Source organism: Syngnathoides biaculeatus, chromosome 2, assembly GCF_019802595.1.
Source record: "Syngnathoides biaculeatus isolate LvHL_M chromosome 2, ASM1980259v1, whole genome shotgun sequence".
Taxonomy (NCBI): Eukaryota; Metazoa; Chordata; class Actinopteri; order Syngnathiformes; family Syngnathidae; genus Syngnathoides; species Syngnathoides biaculeatus.
In genome coordinates this window covers 14,532,483-14,554,752 of record NC_084641.1, presented here as the reverse complement: position 1 = coordinate 14,554,752, position 22,270 = coordinate 14,532,483, and the positions used below count along the sequence as shown (strand labels likewise).

Here is a 22,270-nt window from a genome sequence, read left to right as displayed (position 1 = left end):
ATGCAGTTTTGCATTATCATACTGCAACATTAGTTGATGGTCGTGGATGAATGGCACAAATGAGTAAGTGTGCAAAGGAGGCGTTGCACTGTGGGCAAATGGTGTTCACACCAACTATTGGTTTTCTGACCCCACTGGAACTTCCTAATATAGTAAAATGCATTCGTTAGTGTTGTTTTTTTTTTTCTTAATGTAGGCACTCTAAGCCCCACATGTGCAATAAACGTGTTGCAGTATGTGGGGTAAGTTGTGCACTGGATACTTGCCGTTTTTATGACCCCGCTAAAATACAGTATAACTGCACATTTTACGGTTGCCCTTTATTATGGGCAGCCTATGGCATACCTGTGCAATAATCATGCCGTCGGTTGTGCCACTCCTTATGAACTGCACGGATGATCTCAGCAAAGGAGAAGTGCTCACTTACACAAATTCAAATATACTTGTGAATAATGTTTGAAAGAAATACGGCTTTTGCCTTAAATCTATGAGTACAACTCATTAAAAATAGGAGACAAACAAGTGATACATTTATATTTTTGCTCAGCATAGGATCTTGTCTTGGATAATACAAAGTTGTAATATTTAACAGTGCTTCTTGTGACCAGCTTCACATAGATGGAAGGGTAATTAGCTAATTAATCAAGTTGCGTTTGAGCCCTTACTTCGTCCTCAATCTTTATTCTCCATCATCCCAAAAAATCTCCCAAGCTGTAGTTATCTGAGTATGCTGTGTAAGAATGTGAGAGGAGTCCAGACCACACCCCTAATTTTGTCCATATACTGTCATCGGTTTCTAATTTGATATTAAATTTTGCGATACTGGCTTTTACCTCCTTCTTCCTGCTGTTGCCCTCCACGTGGCGCAAGTTGCTCTTCACTTTCAGAAACTCTGCCGAAGATGGCTCCTGTGGGGGCTTCGGTGCGGGATAGCCCGGGGGTGGCGGGGGCAGCGGTGGGGACTTTGGGGGAGGAGGGGGTGGATAAGTGGGCGGTGGAGGTAGTATTGAAACAGAGTCATGACTCTTCTTGGACCTGTCTGGGTCGATGTCTGGGTTCAGCATGTCCATGTATGCTTGCATGTCAGAGATGACCGTCTCTGAGGCACCTAAAAGAAAGAAAGAGACCCTTTACTTCATTCCAATTTACAGTACACTGCTGCCATATTTTATAGGAGACAAACTCAAGGTGTCACTCCGTCAAACAGATCTTGAGTTATTGTTGGAAACCTTATGAAAAAACCTTATGAAAGCTCAGTTTACTGTTTGGCCACTAGAGAGCGGCACCAGGATTACGGCATTCAATTAAGGTCAGCTCAGGCAAAGTATTTAAATTAAATCAGACACATAGACAACCTTCCGATATTCATATCAGAATTTCCTAGAATTAATATTGTATAAGGTATTGGGAAGTTACCCTGTTGAGAATGTAATAGTAGACTATTTCAATTAGTTTCTCAAAGTAATGTAATGAATTACCTTTGATTACATTTTGATTACTTTTTCAAATTTTGAATGAATACATCAATAGGCCCATTGGATGTTTCTTTTTAAAAACTGGATCAATACTAAATTAATTAAAATTGAATCAAATGTAATAAATTCATAACAAAACATAATGAAATGTTTTGTAATCAGTTTATGCATGATGAAATGTAAATAAATTATAAAAAACAGTTGTTGCCTTATATATGTACAGCATGTGGACAACCGCCATATCATGCCATACCACGCATACCTTGTGACAAATGTCCATGACAAAGATGAAACCGTTCAAAAGTCAACGCTCTTTCAAAAGTAACTGTCTATTTATATAAAACTCTCAGACAAAAGAATAGATTTCACCACAAGGTGGTACTTCAAGGTCATCCAACCATTTTCTTCGCCGCTTATCCTCACGATGGTCGCTGGAGATCCGGAGCCTATTCCAGCTGTAGACGGGCAGGAGGCAGGGTACACCCTGAACTGGTTGCCAGCCAATTGCAGGCCACATGGAGACAGGCAACAGTCGTACTCACAATCACACCTCGGGGCAATTTAGAGTGTCCAATTAATGTAGCATGTATTTGGGATGTGGGAGGAAACCGGAGTGCCCGGAGAAAATCCACGCAGGCACTGGGAGAACATGCAAACTTCACACAGGGGGAGGCGGAATTGAACCCGGGACCTCAGAACTGTGAGGCCAACGCTTTCCAGCTGACCCACCGTGCTTCAAGGTCAGATTTGGCAAAATATGTCATGTTTGAGAAAACAGCAGTATGTCATATGACTAAAAAGAGCCAATCACAATTGTTGACTTTAAACAGGAGGAAGTGATTTGGGAAAAAAAAAAAAAGATATATTTTCTTTAGCTAATTTTCAAAAGGAACTAAAATTGTATCCATAGGATTTTTCTAAATCAGCTCAAATTTATTAAGTAATTAGTTATTCCCCACCACCGACTTTATGTCAAATTATTGTATTATTACTGATCGGAGTTTAACTTTGTTTCACGTTAGCTTCACCTTAGGCAACCTCTGAAAGCAGTAGGAGATGGAATCTAAGAAGATTATAATTTGTATGAGTATAATAGTCGACCTGTGTGCGCCACTGTGTTCAGCTCTTGGCCACGAGACAACGTTAAGCTGCTCCTCTTCTCGCCGGTACTGGACTGGCTGGAGTTGGCCGAATCGTAGTTAGACAAAGAGCTGGATGGTGAACTCATCTCGAAGTGCGCCGCTTGGCTGGCAGGAGGCATGGTGGTGTTTGGGGACGAAAGGCCCGAATCTTGTTGCTTGTTTTCAGGTTCCTTGTACTCGAGATCCAGCGAGGGGTCCCGAGACAAAACCCGATGCTCCACACTCTGTTAAAGGATGCAAAAGAAGCTTTGCTGTCTTGAATGCAGACATATGACGATTCAACTTCCTGTCCAGAGGTTTTTCTGACCGACTGTGACTGGCTATTATCATTCAATTGTACGCATGCATAAATTGGTTGATTCCTAAATGGTAAAGGCCATATTTGATTTAATTTGCATTTTAATATGAAAATCTAACCTCTATTGTTTTATTTCAAATACATTGCAGTGATAGTTTTCAAATGATTTCCTAGATTCAATTCAATTACTGCACACTAGTAAAACAGCTAACAATCTGATCAGAGAGGCTCTGAGGCCCGTCGCTTTTCCCGCATGACACACAGTTTTTGCTGAATGTCCCCAATGGGACCGAGAGGACCGAGAACAAGATGGTGAACATGTTTCCAACACCTGATTAAAGAAGAGTGATTATTGTACTGGCCACTTGGGGGTTTCAGTACTCAAGTGTTTATACTTGCACTGTGGTGACGTGTGTTTTGTAGCTACATTTTGACACTGGTGTGCATACTGTATCAGACTTGAACTATTTGTGGTGATTTGTAACATATCGGTTGTGGCAACTGCGAGCATAATAAGACAAATATGACAATACCTAATCTGACTGAAAATGGAATTTTGCATCTGTGCTTTTCATAGCAACTGTCCTAAATGAGTGTTGCCTTGTTGCAATCTATATGTGCAAAACTCCCATTGGCCCAATTAGTGTTGACAATGCACAAACACTTTATGAATACTGGATTGGGAATGCTAGACCTGGCGTTGTTTCAAGAACAAATCCAATTTACTGTGGCGTATGGCACGTCAGAACCCAAAGGCTACTAAATATTTGAATCATTTGGATTATTAATTCCTCATTGGATCATGTCAAAGTTGAAAAAGCGTTAAACATTTGTATATATGTGTAGCACATACTGTGTGTGTGTATATATATATGAAAGTGTATTAAAATGCAGTTGAACTCACTTATAGCCTACCTTTTAACAGCCCTAATGTGACACATCTTACTACTAGAAGTGAGGATGTAAGCTTAGGTCAAGGGCTTCAGAAAATAATGTTTGTGCACATCAAATAAGCAAACTTTTTTTTTGCCTTAATATGGAGCCCTTCTCTACTGTATATACATTATGAATATTGGTTATCTACCTTTAACTTTGTCCTCAGCTCATCTTGAATCACGTATTACGTAAAATAGATATAATTCCTGCTTGGAAAAGGATGAATTAACTATCTAAAACATTGCATCATATATACAGAAAGGATTCAATGTTTACATGACATATCATTCAAAGCACCAGATTAAATCACACATCTGTAAAGATGTTATGGCCCCGTCACACCATGACGTCCTGGCCAGCGTTTGAGGAAACGTTGGTAGTTGCCCATGGTCGCCGGGATAGCTCCAGAGTAGCGTTGTTTCCATGCCAGTGAACGTCAATGATCGCTGGGAATCGGCGGAGAACGCCGGTCCGGACAAAAAGTTTTGAACAAGCGCAAAAGTTCTCACCGAGACCAGCGTTTAATTTTAAACGCTGCAGAACGTTTAAGAACATCCGTGGAACGTTTTACTAAGGTTCGCCGAGCGTTGCACGCGTTTGCCTATCGTTAGTCAGTCGTAACTCTAGCTTTACTTGGTTGTTACTTAATCGTTTGCTTTGCAGTGAACGACTCACTGGCGACCTGTCAACGACCGCTGAACAATCCCCAAGCGCACACAGCGTGTAACCAAAGTGAAACGAACGTTGTTTGGTGTCCATTGAGCGTCATTCGAGCGTTTCCCGAACTTCCATGCAAGTGGGTATATGAACCGATGCTTTGTAAGCAAGGTCCATTTAATATTAAGCTACAGTAGAGAGCACCTACTATGGAAGATGCAGAAAGCAGCAGTTCGTTTTCTTCCCGGACGTGCTCCTCCTCCTGCTGTTGTTTTTCCTCCAAACACATTGCTCATGATGAAAGAGGCCTAGCTTTCTTACTAGCAGCGCTAGTTGTTGAAGTTCGCGCCCTAATTTTTTTTTCTTCTCGGCGGCATGATGCTCACTGTTCTAACTCACGACAACAACTGAAGTGACTATGAACTTTCCAACGTTTTCGTGCCGGTTCCACTGTAAAAATTACACGCCAGCAAAACGCTTTTCTGTCGTTATTCACCCATTGGTCACACGCTCAACACACTCGTCTTACGTTGACAAATCGCTCGTCGCGCCCCAATGACGCGTTTGCACACACTAATGGTTTTTAGGGGTATCTTATTTGGTCGCTGTTACGCGTTTTTTGTGCGTTAGACACACGTTAAGTCATGCATTAGACACACGTTAATCACATGCCACATGTGTCATCCGCGTTTGAAAACGCTGAAAAATAGAACGATTGAAATGTTCAGAGGACGTTGACCAGAACGTCATGGTGTGATGGAGCCTTTATGCACTTTCCTCACTCAGAACTTTTCCATGTTTGAATCCCAAAGTCACAAAAGGTTAGTCCTCACCATGTTTTCGACAGTGCGCAAATACTTAGCACACTGGAAGTGTCCGTTGTATTCAGCGAGGTCAGCTCCTGTGAAGCCATCCTGGTCCCTGATGCCGAGATCCACCCCGTTGACTACCAGAATCTGACAGCACTGAGGAGGAATGAAAAGTATCCAACACAGGAGGTGAACATGCCCTCAGCAATCCTTCATCAATCCACTGTGTGGGCAGATTTATTTTAGCTATACGGTATTTATTTTATATTGTATGCTGAAAAAAAGTTAAACTTAAATATGATCTGCCTCTAAAGTTTATAAAGGTTGTCAAACAATGTCAATGATTTTCTATTGAAATTATTCCTAAATACAATCAAATTGGTCAACCTCAGAGGTTTCACTGTGTTAAAGTAAATACATGACTGATTAAATACACGATGCAAGTGATTATGTATACATTTGACTGATCAGACAGGGATAAAAAAAAAAAAAAATAGCGAGATCCAATGTATTCATCACAGAAGAAAGCAATGTGTGAAAAATGGAAGCTAGAGTGTCAAATGGAGTGATCACCAGAAATGTGACCTTGTTTTTAACTTTTTAATCATACAGCAATTGGAAGGCACCGATTTATTTCATGAGGAAAAGTAACAGAAGTCCTCACCTCTAGTTCGCCGGTCTCCGCGGCGTCATGAAGTGGCGTCCCTCCCCAGTTGTCGGTGACTATCTCACCACCGTGTAGCAGTAACCAGCTGAGAACTTTTGCGTGACCACGACTGGCTGCAAAGTGCATAGCTGTGGCCCCGTCGCCGTCCTTGTCCATCAGGCTAATCTCAGTGAAACTCATCTGTAGAAACACTTGCAGTCTTGTTTTAAAATGTTAACAATTCGAAGTTGCTTAAGAAAGACACCAGACGAGACTGACTAAATTTTCTCATCGAATAATGAGTGAAATTGAGACGTGGCTCTAGCAATACACTGTGCTCCATATTATTATGCAAAATACATTTTTCTCTGATTTTCCTAAGCGGTGGGTGCAAATGACAATCAGCCTACTTTTCAAGCTATCCACTGTGAGAAGAAAACTGGAATGGTTTTGAACACACTTCTCAATGAATTTAAAAAAAAAAAAAATATTCCGCACAGTTCCAAATTATTACACAAATCTGAAAATACTAAATTTGTTGAATTTGAAGCGTTAGGAAACCATTTTTGATGACATTGTGAGCTAGTTCAAACAAACTGTTACTACTTAAAAGAATCCTTATTTGATTGCAGCTTCCCAATTCTGACACTCATTAATCTTGTCATGGTCTACTTGATTGCTTTGGAGGATGTGAGAATAGCCTCCCAGAGCTGCTGTTTGGATGTAAAACACCCCAAGTCTCAAATCTTTAAGTTGAAGATGCCTCAAAAATTCTCAACACGGTTGAGACCAGGGAAGGATGGGCCCTATGTGTTTGTCTCCTTTATCCCAAAGCAGCGAATGAAGCAGAGCAATTCCTAGCAGCATGAGATTATTCACTGTTGAGTGCCGTGTAACCTTGGTTGGCGTTGTGGACAATTGGTAGATGGCCACCATGTCCCAACGAGGCTGCAACATTTGTTATATTATGTGTGACGTGGTGATAAGGTGGACAACTGTTTAGCACGTCTGCCTCACACTTCTGTGGGCCCGGGTTTAAATCCAGCATCGCCTGTGAGGAGTTTGTATGTTCTCTTCGTGCCTATGTAGGTTTTTGCCGGGTGCTCCGTTTGGCTGGCAATGCTATACTGTCTAGTAGTTTTTAGTTAGTACATTCTCTTAGGTGGCATAACATTGTCACAGGCATCAACAGTATCTCTGTGTTTTAATTGCATATTTTGTTGATTTCTCTCTGTGATGGTCTGAGCGCTCCCCGTGCTGAAAAGTCTTCTTGTGATTAATGTGCATCTTCTTCTCCTTTTCCTTTTGGCTTGTCCCGTTAGGGGTCCCACTGGTATGTCATCAGGACCAACTGTCTTTCCATTTTTCATTCTGTTCAGTGCCTTTCTAACTTCCCCCTTACTAATCATTGCCACTTCCTGGCCATTCATGCTTGCCTCTTCAACCCTACCTTCTCTCCCATTCTCTTCAGTCATTAGCTTCTCAAATTATTCTTTCCATCTACTTAGCAAACAACTGGCACCAGTCAACATATTTCCATCGCTATTCTTAATATAACGTATGTTAGCTCACTTTATGTAGAAGGAGGGGAAATATGAGAGCGGAGGATTTCCCAGTAACCGCCCACTATGTACCCAGAGTTCCCCTGTTAGTAACGCATGCGCGTTAATCACAAAGGGACTTTTCAGCACGGGGAAGCACTCAGACCATCACACTCTCAAAGTGTGGCTCCTAGACTTCCCTGACTTTAGCCCTGTTGAGAAGCTTCGGAGTATCCTCAAACTATAGATTTAGGAGGAGGGTGGGAGGTAATTCACATCCCAAAAAGCAGTTTTCAGAAGTCATTCTAACATTTGCAAAGAAGTTCATGCAGAAAATCACAAAGAAAGAAAGAAAGAAAGGAGAAAAAAATAGGGTCCTGTGTAAAAATGTAACTTGTTAAGGTGTTTTTGACTGAAATAGCTTTTGATTACCGTAATTCCCAGCCAATAGAGCGCAACTGGATATAAGCCTCGGTACACAGAAAGAGTTTAATGCTAGCGCTGCGCTGACGCTCGCGTTAAACTCTTTCTGTGTACCGAGGCTTATAACCAGGTGCGCTAACGCTAGCGCCGCATCACCGCATTTAAAGCGTGTGAAAAAAAGTCGTGGCTCGTAGGCCGGAAATTACAGTAATTATATTATATGAACTCTAATTTTCTATCTAAAAGCAGAGGAAAAAGATCATTTGCATCATAATTTGTAACTCAGAGTACAGTACATATATGTAAATATCTTGGTTTGTTTACAAGATGATTCTATCCTTGCGTACGTACCAGCCAGACAATGACTGTGTTGTGGCCCATTTGGGAAGCAGCATGCAGGGGTGTCATCCCATCATTGGCTCTGATGAGTGGATCAGCTCCACAGTCCTTGACCAGGTACTGGATGACCTCCAGATGGCCCTCCTGGCAAGCCAGGTAGAGTGGTGTGGCACCATTTTTAGTTTGGGAGTTGATAAAACTACAGCGGGAACAAAGAAAGAGGAAGTTCAATAAAGATTTATGCAGGCCAAATCGTAAAGCTGGCGGATGAAACGTATCTTGCAGCCTGTTCTCTTTTCCCTTGGACAGAAACAAAGTTTATTTGAATACAGGCCTAACTCTTTCATTAAAGGTCAAGTGTCATCCCTATAAACATTCTAAAATAGATATTGTAATGAAGAATACATAAAACAATATTCACTTCAATGTCTATACGAAAAAATAAACGTGAGTGGAGAGTGCGTCATCCATGCACAAAGTTGCAGAAGTGTCATTCTACGACATCCAAGTGGTCGCCATATTGGCTGCATCCTCTGTCCATGATGACACCCGGACATTTTCCAATGAGAACACGCGGTGCACCCCACTATGGGAGACAAACACGCCCCTTCTGACTCGGAAGCTCTTTTCGAAGAAGAGAACATCACACAACTGAGTGAAGTTACCGGGGCAATATTACCCTATTGTTTCGAGCCATATTTAGATGATATGCGATTACGGCCAAACCGCCTCCCCGTCCGATCCACTTCCGCGGCAGAGATGAGCCATCACGGCTCATCGCAGCCGGCCGGTGTGGCTCATTTTCGGTGCCGAGGCGGCTTATCACAGAGCCGCGCCGTGCTGCTTTAGGGGGTTGTTCATAGCCATAGCAGTACTCAATGAACAACACCGTCGAGCCGGGGTGCTTTACTGCGTTGTTGCCACACGCGGCTGAGTAAGGCATTGTCGGCTGCGCTTTTCAGAGCCGCCGCCCTCCGCAAGCCCAACACGCAGCCTTCGCTGAAGCCGTGACAGGCAAACGCGGCGCATCAGCTCATTTTCGGCGCCGTGGTGGCTGATAATGGAGCTGAGCCGTGCTGCTTTAGGGGGTTGTTCATAGCCGCCACAGTACGCGATGAAAAACACCGTTGAGGCAGGGCGCTTTACTTCGTTGTCGTCGCACGCAGCAGAATGAGGCATTGTCGACTGCGTTCTTCAGAGCCGTCGCCGTCCGCGAGCCCGAAGCGCAGCCTTCGCTGGCGAAGCGACGTAGCAGCCAGACGCGCACATCGACACATTTCGTACGCGGATCTTTTGTTACGTTATGAGAGATAGATTATGTGGTGCGACCCAAACTATTATTTTTTTTAGTAGCTGTATACACACGAACCTGTGATTTGGAACCCACAAAGCTCTCATCCTCTGGACCCGTGCAATCCATTTTTCACGACGAACCGGGTCTCTTGCAAACTTATGAAGGGGAAATCAATCCTCCTGAGTGTCCAGCAATGCAACGAGCCGGCATCTTGGCTAACACGAAGGAACCACGAGGTACCTTCCCGGGGGTAAAACTAATGGAAACAAACGAGTCCACTTGGGGGCGGTTCTGTCCTTTTGCGTCACTTCGTGTTTCTTCTTGAGAACAAATGCCTAGAGAGGATTTTCATGGCGGGAGTTACAAAAAGCTGTATACGTCAAAATCATGTTTTGTGGTGAAACAACGCATGGGCCCAAATTGGCTGCCTTTTTTTTTTCCATTAATAACAGTGGCCCTTTAAGCTATTCAAAGTATTTGCTCACACACACTTTAATAGAGTAGATCTGTCATTTTACGAGGAGTACTGGACTGGTGGGCAGCTTTAACAGTGATTGTCTTTCCGACACAGTTTTGGCAATAAGAAGTTTGTACTTTTTCTTTTCAGACATCATAATAGTGCAAGTCATGTAAAGTCAAGTACGTTTGCACCACCACATCGTGCTTCCTTATCGCTAGGGTCCCTTATACCTTTGTCATTATGCTAAAGCCTCCAATAGATCATGATCTAATGTTGCCGTCATTGTAAACAGAAACTGCTCCATGGCTTTGTTTGATTTGAGACAACACCCAGCTCATCCAACAACGACAATGTGAGGATGTCATTTTACATCCAGGCATACGGTCGCTTTCCATGTCTTGTGTCAGCAATCATCTTAAGGCCTACTACCAAGAATCTGTGAAGAGTTTGGTATTCAAATGACAATGCAAAACCTTTCAAACAAAGCCTGTGAAAACATACAGTCGGAAACTTGTGAGTATGCATCGAACACTTGAGTGGGTTAAGTCATTAATGACACCACATTCTTTTCATTAGATTTTAGCGCAACCCTCTTTGGATAGTCATAATCCCCCGACATGAGTGAACTCTTCATTCATCAACAGCGATGGAACATTTTCAAACTGTTGCTTTCACTGCACTCACCAATAAAGTGTGAGCGTCTCATGTCCAGACAACGGGGCAATGGCCAAATTGACTGTATTTTGCAGCAGCCATCATTGATGCTTCAACCCCCCCACCCTCCGCCCACCTTTTCACAATGCCCTGAGCCAAGGCATTCCGAGAAAAATCCCATAGCATTTATCTATCTCTCCTTGTCCCGCATGGAGAGGTCAGGGAGTGACCAGGCACTTCCCCACTAAATCCTATAAGGTTGTGCTTTATCTGGACACTGACAAATGAGCAAGGAGTCTACTAAGAGGATTACAACTCCAGTGGCTTTGCCAGACTGGCTTTGTGCTTAATGAAGGTTTAGCATTGGTGACGGTGGCCCGAGTATGTGATGCATAGCTGCAGACAAGGTGGAAAAAAAAAAAAAGAAAGAAAGAAAGAAAGAAAGAAAGGCGCGGCACCAATCCTGCCGAGACGAACCTGACCCAGCCAAGCTTTCCCTTAATAGGAGGTTAGGCCAATGCCAATACACCACTGACTAAAGGACACTACATTAAAGATACATATACATAAGCGTATGTCCGGTCTAAATGCAACACACAAGGCTGCTTATGATTAGTGTGTTTAGTTTTTTAGGTCAATGTTAAAAGATATTCCAATAATAAAACGAAGCATTGGGCTATTCTGTCATCAATTTAATTATGAGTAACAAAAATATTTGCGTAAGAAGATCTGACAAAGAGAAAAACATCTTGAATTTACATATGTCTTTATATGAAAATCCTTAATTCTTATGAAAGGGATTTACACAGTGAGTATGATCAGTAATATTCCAATAAGACATTGGCGACCTTTTGCTCCACAGTGCAATGACTTTAACGCTCACCATCAAGGAAGTGCCTTTGAGCAGGTGTGGATTTCAAAGTGCTGAGAAAGAAGCTAGCCTTGTGTGACGACGGCCCACAAGGGCCAACTCAAAAGGAGAGAACACATTCTGAAGCGTGTACATGTATCTCTTTACTGAACTGCTACGGAGTCATTTATCTTGGTAACTTTCTGAGGAATTGTCATCACATGAATGCTTTTTTTTTTTTTCAATTGATAGGGCATCATTTACTTACCGAACGGCTTCACTTGTCTAAATAGTAGAGCGCTTTGCTGCTAATCCTGTAGCTAAAGCATTTAAGAAGAGAAATTACATTAGACTTGTATTGTATATCTCCATATGGAAATTACACTATTTATGTGGCTAAGGCTCTATCTTTGGAGACATTCTAAAATGTGCCTCAACCCAAGACAGATTACACTATCGCTTTTGTGCACAACGGCTATCAGTAGCCTCACAGCCTGTGATCCAGCCGGCTTTAATTCATGAGGGTTGAAAGGTGAACAAGACACCAATTGAATTCAGTGTTACATCTCCTCTACCCCAGGGAAGTTCCAACCCGACTGGTTGATTTTAAGTATACTTTGTAATCATTTGAGATACATATATGACATACAGTCGATGCAAGTGCCTGCAGCATCTGCTCCAAAAGCTACGCAGACAGCCAGAGCTACAAAATGTCACTATGAAAGTCACTCTTCACTCGAATTTAAATTTTTTAGCATGCAACTCAATGTGAATATGAACACATCAAGGAATACTGTATCCATTATACCTGGAATCATATTCTTCCACTTTCTGTCAAAATACTTTGGCTGTGAAAGCCTGTTCGACTGACAAACAGAATTTCCTCAGCAGAACGCAAGGCGTTTGATGTTATGTTGTAAAACCTGCACACACGCTTCAAGTATAGTGCGATGGATGTGCATTAACTGGAATGTCAAACGCAGACTAACTGATGACCAGTTCAGGGTGTAGTCCGCCTTTCACCTGAAGTTAGCTGGGATATGCTCCAGCTCTCCCGTTACCCTTGTGAGGATAAGCCGCTCAGAAGATGGATGGATAAGTGAAAACAAAAAGAATTTCTCTAAGTGCTGGATTTGTGTTGGGTTGTCCTTTCCTTAGTTAGTTAGCTGGCTCCTTTCAAGTTGATAAAAATAAATTAAATACATAGTTTAATTGCATGTGTGTAGATTTTGGACCACCGGGAACGACTTAAATGGCAAAAAAGTGAACGTTTCCACCCAGATTTCCACCCTAATTTAACAGGCACTTGGGCCATCTCTCCACGTTGTGTGTATATTTTTTTTCGAGTGTAATTCCGCTAACAAACCATCTCTCCAATAAATGGCCATCAAAACAACACATCTTGTCTCTGCACTTAGCTGAAATAGCTAATGATTGATTCTCATTACCCTTGCAGGTAATCATTCAAATAGTGAGTAGGGAGGATTGTGCAGTACTAAATTACTGACAGATGAAGCTATTTCCTTAGAGAGAACAAAATCTTAAAATGACAACTGTAATAATAGATAGGCATTATAATTTTGGCAGTCTACAAAAGTCTGGGATGAAGCAATAGTTAGACCCCGCCCCCCTTTCCTTTCAAGTGAGCTCTATGATAATGTCATCCACTCGGTTAAAGTGTTAACGTTCAGTTGTTCGTATTGTGCTGAAAATATAAAGCAAGCCAATGATGATCTGGCTCTCTTTCAACGAAACTCAATGTCAAATTCAAGCACGAGGAAACAAATGGTATGCACTATTAGCCCAGCGATTTCTTATTCTGTCATTACGATGCCGGGGACTAAACTGATGATGTAACACAGGGGTCATATGTTATCCTTGCAATTTCTCAGCAACAACAAACCTGAGCCATCCAATTGCCCCTTAAAACTCTCGGATACAAATTTGGTGGTTGTAATAAATCCTGAAACAAAAATGCTTATCTCCCTGCTACAAAGTTCCATCGCAAACAATGCTATTGGCCAGTGGAGCTTCGGCTATTCAAACGTATTTGTTTTCCTCATTAGCTTATCGCTGGTTGGCGCTACTGTGTGTCGCTGTGGAGATGGTGACAAACAGCAGGGACGGGCGGGGGTGGAGGGGGGAGAGAGTGAATGGGGCCCCGGCTATCAGGGAGCTACGTGTCCCTGGTCCTCATTAAGTTTTCAGCAGCTATGCACCTACCTTGCTGTGCCCTTAGAAAATATTGGATCTGCTGCATTTTAAGCATGCGCAACATACAACGCATACAATGTACAATGCTGAATCACGTCAAGGAAGTGTCCTGTGTCATCAAATTCCTATTTCTGCATATTAGAAGTAGCAACTCATCACGGATTCGGAGTAGTCAACAATGTGTACATGCGGAACATGCAGCAATTATTAGCGTGTTTCCTGAAACATTTAATAACCTCCTGATTCCAACTTGGGATATATCACTGATATTTAGAGTACCTTATCATAGATTCATAGTCCAACACTATATACCTAAAATTTTCAGATAATTGCTCATGTATCGGTAGTCCTATCTGTGCTATTTGTTCCGTCTTTGTAGCAACAGGGCAAATACAGGGGCTTTGTTTCTTTTCCAAATCACCTCTCGCTTGCCAAAACCAAAAGGCTCTGGTCTTTTGTAATAGGCTGACTAAAATGGGCGTGTCTGTGTCACAACTCGAATCCTGCTGAACCCCAAATGACCTGAGCACTGATTGGGATGTGTTAACTGTGTGAATAGCGGTTTTTTGTTTTTTTTTGTGTGTGTCTGTGATTGTAACTCTGTGCTGAGATTTGTTGGTTATAACCGACAGCACAGCCTCCCTAATGTGGCAGCCGTGTCCATGGCAATCGTTGAGTTTCGTGCTATCTCCGGAAACCACCATCACGTCTGACTCACCACTGATTAGGGACAGTAGTCATCAAGTGGCAATCGCTTTACGATGACACAGCCAAATTCTGATATTAATTATACACAGTGCAGATGGGTCAGGTAATTTAGATACAATGCACAAAATGTACACTATGCGGACAAATGTATTGATCCACACAGACAAGGTTGGATTTACCGGTGTAAAACTTCAACTCCATCAAACACCTTCGGGATGAACTGAAAGAGAGATTGTGACATGTCTACTCTTAACACTTGTCCAAGTTGTGCATGTGATAATATTTCTGGATATGTTAGTTACATAAGTAGCACGTTGGTAATGAACTAAACCTCTAAGCGGGTGTTTTTTCCTTTAACAAGATTTTAGTATTTAGATTGCAAAACTGGAATCCAAAAAGCAAAGTTCAGCTTGCGCCTGACCAGTGCCAGACTATAAAGTACATTCGACAGCGTGAGCCCCAAAGCTTATTCACTGTTGTTTTTGCAAAAGCCCTGACTTGTTTGCTAATTACCGCACAGTTGACTCAGAATGCACCACATAAGTTTAGAGTTCTCTTTGAGCATCGATGGAAGGGAAATTTGACTACTTTAAAGAAACTATGTTGCTTAATCCTTCGAGGAAGTTTTGTGAGTCGTTTTTCTTTTCTACAAGAAGTCAACACACAGTGACTCCAGTTCTGTGTCTAGCACGTTCTTTTTCCAGTCTCAATTTTAAAATTCACTTCATTTCGAACCGATGCCACAAGCAATTGGCCCGTGCTAAATAGCGTTCACCCACCATGCACTAATGGATTTAGAATTGACCCCTTTGCAAAAATTACTCTTCATTGGACCCGAAAGACCAGTGTTACACAATCTTTAATAAGCCAAGACACTAATTTTACATTTGAAAAATCTCACACCGCACCACCAAACAAAAAAAAAATCTCAAAAAGTCTTTATACCAAAATAATGATGAACTTGACTCAGTTTATATATTTACTGACTGAGGATGAAATCTGGACCTGCTTAAATGAGGACAGAGCTAATATATGCACAGGAAGTCATGACTCATTCTGTTGTGTGAATGGTAATGGGTGGATACACAACTTCATAGTACCTTCTGCCATCTATTGAGGAGGACTTAGTATAATTATTCTGCTGGCTGGCATAGATTGATTAACAGACATTGACTATTACTAATTAATAAATAGTTTTGAAACCGCCATGTGACCTTGTTTGAAAACCACTTCAAAGCGGAATCTCTGAAGTGTAATGGGGCATATTTGTCAGGGAAAATGAACGTATAAATGTACACAAAACTTTGAAGCTTAAACCACCATCATGTGGGAGAGCAACGTATTTTGTAGGTTCCTCGGCATACTTGCAAGACCGACGTTTAGCTAATATCAACCTGACTATCGCCATGTCTTCCGTTTTTAACTGCTTTTTGTTTTTCTTTGGCCTTATTTTTTTTTAAAACTACGTATTCCAAAAGTAGACAGGCCCAGGCTTGACTTCAACATACCTCTCAACAAAGAATATCCAGTCAGAATATATAATTTCCTATGGGTATATATTTTGGGGTGAAAGCCATAAAAATGGGAGAAGAATATACACAGGAAGTTACGTTGCTAAAGTGGACTCATTAAATGATCACCATACATATGAGCATTTGTTTTCAAAGTTAAGGCTGTTTGAATTAAAAGTATTAGTGACGTGTAAATGTGAAGGGGCTTTCTCACCACACTTGTTTTGTGCTGCATTCACCACAGAGTCAGAAGGCTGCCAGGCTCAAGCTTGCTATATTTATCACTGTTTGCTAAGCTACACTTACTTGAAGAACACTTCAAGGTGTACTTCAGGCTTCTTCTAAGTGTCTCCACCCCCCCCCCCCCCACTGTAGCCTGCAACACTCAGCTGTACTACGTGTTTGCAACATGAAAAACTGCAGTTTCAAAAGTTCTGTTGTAATCTGTTACGTAAAAGTACTGATACTTGTGCAAAAAACTTCTCTCGTAAAAGGGGAATTGTGGGAGCCATTCCCTTAAGTTAAAGTACTGTACATTTATAAAAGTACTTAAATCAGGAGGTAAAAAGTAAATGGATATTTTCCAGACCAGTATTAAAATATATATTGTCCTGCTTTCACTGGGGGCAACAATGGACAAAACAAAAATAAAACAGGTTTAAATAAAAAGACGACAATTTATTCATATTATTGAAATAAAGCTCCATACAGCAGAAATAATTAAAAATAAAAAGCCAGATTGTTTCTCAACACATTTGCCCACAGTGTTTGCAGTTTTTTAATGTGTCAAACGTAATATAATTTACTGCCAGCGAGCCAGACTTTTAACATGCAAGCTTTCTAAAAAATAAATAAATAAATGCTGTCATGGTTCACCCAAAGCATTGCAGGCACTTTAATGATATACAGATAACAATAATTTTATTATATACACAAGATAAATAACTGGGTGTGGTGGAGGCAACATTCCCATCGAAGGCAATGTATGTGTATTAAAACGTATTCACTGCCAGCCCTCCCAGAAAACATGGATATATGACTTCTAAAGCCGTCACTGGCTGTGAATATTTGCTAATTTCTCCACCAATCTTCAATATATTTGAAAAACAGCCAAAAATTATTCTTACCTCTGACTTTGACCAACTATTCTCAGCAAATACGATCTTTTGCTTTCCATAAAAAAACTAACATCTGTCTGCAACATAAATGAAAAATTTTGATCCTGCTAAAAGAGGACACTGCCGTAACAGTAACAGGCACAAAAATGTCAACAAGAAAATGTCCACTAAACAGGCACAAACACATCAGGACTATGTTTCTAAAGACTGTATTGTTTTTATGCCTGCAACGTCAAAAAATTAAAGGGGAACTCCAGTGGTTTGCATGAACATTGTATCCAATAGGTCATGTAATATATACCCTATTTTGACAATGTGATGTTAAATCTTCCCTCATTTAATAGTGTTTTGAGAAGGTTTTTAATCAACAATTACGAATTTTCAGGGCGCTGCCATTTTCGCGAGTCACGTATGTGACATGTACCGTGCCGTTCCAAACGCTCGATTACATGATTACATGTTGCTGCACAATACACGTCACATCCGCGCACGTAGGTCACGTGACTGCGAAAATGGCAGCGCCCCTTAAAATTCGTAATCGTCAATAAAAATCATCTCAAAACACTATTAAATGAGAGAAGATTTAACGTCACATTGTCAAAATAGGGTACATATTACATGACCTATTGGATACACTGTTCATGCAAAGCACTGGATTTCCCCTTTAAAGACTCGGTCGTGTTCATTTGAGGTCAAGTAGTACAGGCTTTCAAGCCTAAATGCCAAGTACTGTAAAACTGAACAGGCAACTCTCTAGTAAATCAGAACGGGTTAATGATTGATACACATTTCCAGTCGAAAATGACTTTGTTTACCTAAGTTTGAGTCGTCTCGGCAGGTGCACTCACACATTCCTGAATGCTTGTCCTTGCCCCAAAATCCACGCTATAACATTAGCTTGCCATTTAGAGTTCTAGCCACCGGATGTATGGGATATGTTCGGTTGAAGGATGCCACTTTCATATGGAAGCGCCAGTTAGTGTTCATAACTGTCCCATAACACATACTGTGAGACACAACAGTTTGGAGCTGACTTCTGGAAGAATAGGTACGGAAGAAGAAGTATAAGTATAAGAATAGAATAAGTACTGGTCCATCCATTCACTTTTAAACAACAGTGCTAAACCATCTTGTCTCACCATCGATTGATGAACATCAAGACATTTAGAGACACTGTACTTCTGCAAGCTCTTTTGCAGCACGTGTGGTACACATCAGACGATGCCTCTTGACAACCAACAATCCTAAACTGGTGTTTTTTTTCTAGTGGCCAGAGGAGCTTTAGCATTTTGAGAGGAGCACCTTCAATATTGACTCATTGATGGGACTCAAGGTTGTCTAACACCTAAGTGATCGGCTCGTGGAGAATCCGTAGCCGAAAGGTTCATTTAGTTTTTCCTCACGGTTATTTTTCATAGGGTTAAAAATAGGAAAACCTATAAATGTTTGTGTGATACTAGTTTAAACAGGCTATTATCTTATTATTGTGATTGACATAAAAATCAGAGAACATTTTAAGACCAAATTATGTAGAATTGTAAGAAATTCCAATGGGTTCACATACTTTGTCTTCCTACTGTGGCTGAACACCTGTTGGAGTAGTCTGAACACATGAAGTGATGATTTCAAAACACTATAAAGCCATTTGGATTAATCTGGGGATGGAAAAAAACATACCCCGACATCCAAATTTTACAAACACTTTTGTCCTGTTAAAACAATGCATCATAACAGTCTGAACATGCTTAGCATGAGCACAAGATCAATTATTTTTAGATTTGGCTTTTATGTTCTTTTGGAAAATATGCTCAAGCGATTTGTAATCAAAGTAAAATCCTGCACAAGAATCCATATGGGACATGACACCGAAGAATTATCTCACTATCCACCAAAGTTACATTGACAGCAGCTGTTTTGAAAAGCCTCACAAGAAGTCTAAACAACCCATGCAGAAACACAACTTGTCGTGTTGTTCTTACTTTGGGCTGTGCCCCAGTAACAGTCGGAGCGAGGACAGGTCTCCTTTGGCAGCAGCATAGTGGACAGCGAGGGCGCCTGTGTCAGTGGCGGTCCCGGGGTCCACCTCCCCACTCTTGAGGAGCCAGTCTGTGATCTCATGATGACTGAAGCGGGAGGCCAGGTGGAGAATGGTGGCGCCAGAACTGTCTTTGTCCTGGAACCAAAACATAGTGGCAGCGCTAGTGGGTTTTCAACGTCCCAAACGTGCAAGCGCTGTAAAGCACCCCCTTGAATAAGGGGAATAACCACAAATGAGATGAAAAGCCAGACATTAACGCGAAAATCCCACCACGATAAGTCATAAATCCCTTTAGATAATCGCAGAATAAAACATTTTGCTCTGTGTGCACAGACTGTAAATGAAAATGACTGTCAGATAATGCAACAGGTGCAATATCTAAATATGTTATAAGTACTATATGTTGAAATAGATGCTCTGTCAGGTTGACAATACATTCAATAGGAAGACAACATGAATACAACTCAAATTTCTAAATAGCAAGCTAAACACATGGATGTAACTCACATCTGATTTACCAGCATATTATTGTTAATTATCATCCATTATTAACTAAATATTAAACTATACTGGTAGGTTTGCAATGACTGTTCATTTTGCCATTCCAACTTTGTCACATCACCATACATGAAAACGTGCGACTATGGAGACTTTAAAATGGTTTTAAAAATATGAGAAAAGTCCTTTTCAAAAATGTTATTTAGTGAGTTTGATAAACAAAACAAAACAAAACAAAAAAAATGGATTAGGCTGTTAGTGGCAAGGCAGTCTACTTGTAGACCTTAATTTGTCGGCTGGGCCAGAATCTATGGGTGTGGTGGTACAAAATTCCAACTCCAATCAGTCCACAGTAAACGCGGCCACGACGTCAGTCTAACACTTTTCCACTCAGAGTTGATCGACCTCAGGACGGTTCTGCGCAACGCGCGTGAAAATTACAAAGGAGCCCCCATTGGTTCCAGTAGACAGCTACTCACCTCTGGCCGACATCCACCCTGGGTCAGCAGCCACTGTAAACACGCCAGGTTGCCGGTAGCTGCGGCGTCGTGCGCCGGGCTCGCTCCGTTGTGGGCCAGGCAGTGACCCGGCAGCCCGGCCTCTTCCACCAGGAAGCGCAAGCAAGCCAGCTTGCCCGCCCGGGCTGCGTGGTGCACCGGGGAGGCCCCCAGCGCATCCTTCACGTCTCTGGTGAGCCCCTTTGACGCAAACTCCGCTTTGAGTGTTTGCACGTCACCCTGCCTTGCGGCCAGCAGCGTCCGCTCCCCCTCGACGACCATGTCTGCCGCAAGCTGCACGACGACCACCGGCCTCTACTGACCACTTCCTTCCCCCGTTGCACTTGAGTCCGACGTCTTACAACCTCGGCATTTGGAAAGCCCTCATCGCATTTACCACTCAATTAGTCTCCGGAGCCATTCCAGTCAGTCCACTATTAGTAGTGTTGCCAAGTTAGAAAGTTCACCTGCTCTCCAGCGGGCGTCTTCCTGCAGGATAGGAGCGCACCTGTTATGCACGACACTATTTCAATGTCATTTATTCCTCAAGCCAGTTTGTTTTCCAACAACTAAGTCGTATCATGTGCTTTGGAATATTTTTCCTCTTCTGGCAGATGGCGACATGGGACTGAGAGGCTGGTAAATAATCCATCAGGGGGAGGATCGCTGAGCCTGTTATAGGCGGTTGCGCTCTGAAAATCGGCTCACAAGTTAAAGGGCCAGTGCGCACATTGTTGCGCTTAAAAGCCCTGCAAACAGCCCCATATTCTGACACTAAACTATGGTCTCGTTTGGAGGAAAAAGAAACATGCAACATCACACGCAGTGTTGGGTAGATTGCTTTGGAAATCCAGTTGGTTGTATTGTAGTATGGACGTAAAGTCGTTGGTTTTTCCGGTGGAGTACTGCTAACTGTGTCGATCACTTTCTCACAGCAACACAACTACAGTGCCCCCCACGCATACTAGTGGTTCACATCCCTCGAATGAAACTATTCGTTGATTCATTTATTTCCATTCAGTTCAATTCCTTGTCAGAATTGTTTGGGAAGGGAGAGAGGGACGATCCCTGTTTTGGCCAGTAAATCAATTATGCAACAATTTCGGGGTTGAAAAATGATTGCTTACAGAAAAGTGCAATAAGACTTTTGACGAGCAAATCCCATCATATTACTCCCGTTGTAACCAACTCGCTTTGGATCACGGTCCATTTCAGATGCAATTTTAAGGTTCTGTTATTTACTCAAAAAATTACTACATGGCTTAGCACCATCCTGTCAGCTGACTAAGTGGTACCGTATGTTCCGTCTCGAAACATGTGTTTGCGACATGCTGGTCTTTTGGTAATTCCAAGATACAAAACTAAGTCTGGAATCTTTAGAGCATTCTCTTTTCAGGCCCCAGTACTCTCGAATTCCCTACGTGCGGATATAAGAGCCGCTACCACAATAGAAAGTTCAAAGTCCTGACCAAACAATAATGCGTACCACTTGCAGTATATCACGATTTACAAGGTACTCAATGATGATTTCCAAGTGCATACATTATTCATTCACTCCACAATCACACCTTAGAGGTTGTAAGGTACCTCTGTGATCACAGCTGCCCTGGGGCAGTCTTACGAAGGGCACGGCTGCCATTCTGAGGTTACGCCCCCCGCTTGCTATTAACAACCGCCGATCAACGACTTTCGCTTGTCGGCGATGCGGACCAGTGCGCTTACCTTCTGCACTGCAGCGTATTAAGGCTTTAATTTTAATTTTAATTTAAGAATTTAATTTTTGCACTCTGGCATTAGTTAAAATGCAAGCAGGCCTTTTTGATTACAGCTTCTCCTCCCCCCCCCCCCTTTCTCTCCTTTTTGGAGAGGAGTCCAAGTGACAGTGACCGAATCTGAGGCTGTTGCAGTTTGGATTCTGCACAGTCCACCTGGGATAACATCTGAGGGAGACCACTTCCCCAGAGGCATTGTTGTGGAGGATTCTGCTGCACCCAACTGCCTGGGCCATTTCCTGAGGCAGGATTATTTTCTTGAGGCTTTTACTTGGGGCGCTTCAACTCTTTAAATGGACTCTTATGCCACCGTAATGTAACATTGTACAGCACCATACTATGTGCCCACTTGCCATCCATTGGAACCTAGTCATTTTGAAAGGGCGATCC

At 42.0% G+C, this 22,270-nt stretch overlaps 1 protein-coding gene across 9 annotated transcripts in view; it reads right to left on the bottom strand.

Moving 5' to 3' along the window:
* Positions 1-20,742, bottom strand: part of espn (espin) — a 46,533-nt gene extending 25,791 nt beyond the window's left edge. For all 9 annotated transcript variants that reach the window (XM_061835331.1, XM_061835341.1, XM_061835312.1 and 6 more), the window contains exons 1-7: positions 20,091-20,742; positions 19,055-19,248; positions 8,279-8,465; positions 5,982-6,164; positions 5,342-5,473; positions 2,577-2,841; positions 834-1,108 (exon numbers count right to left, since the gene is read on the bottom strand). In XM_061835331.1, the coding sequence (XP_061691315.1) occupies positions 834-1,108; positions 2,577-2,841; positions 5,342-5,473; positions 5,982-6,164; positions 8,279-8,465; positions 19,055-19,248; positions 20,091-20,390 (1,536 nt within the window). In that variant the 5' untranslated portion in view covers positions 20,391-20,742. The remainder of the gene's footprint in view (positions 1-833; positions 1,109-2,576; positions 2,842-5,341; positions 5,474-5,981; positions 6,165-8,278; positions 8,466-19,054; positions 19,249-20,090) is intronic.
* Between the last annotated feature and the right edge of the window lie 1,528 nt (positions 20,743-22,270).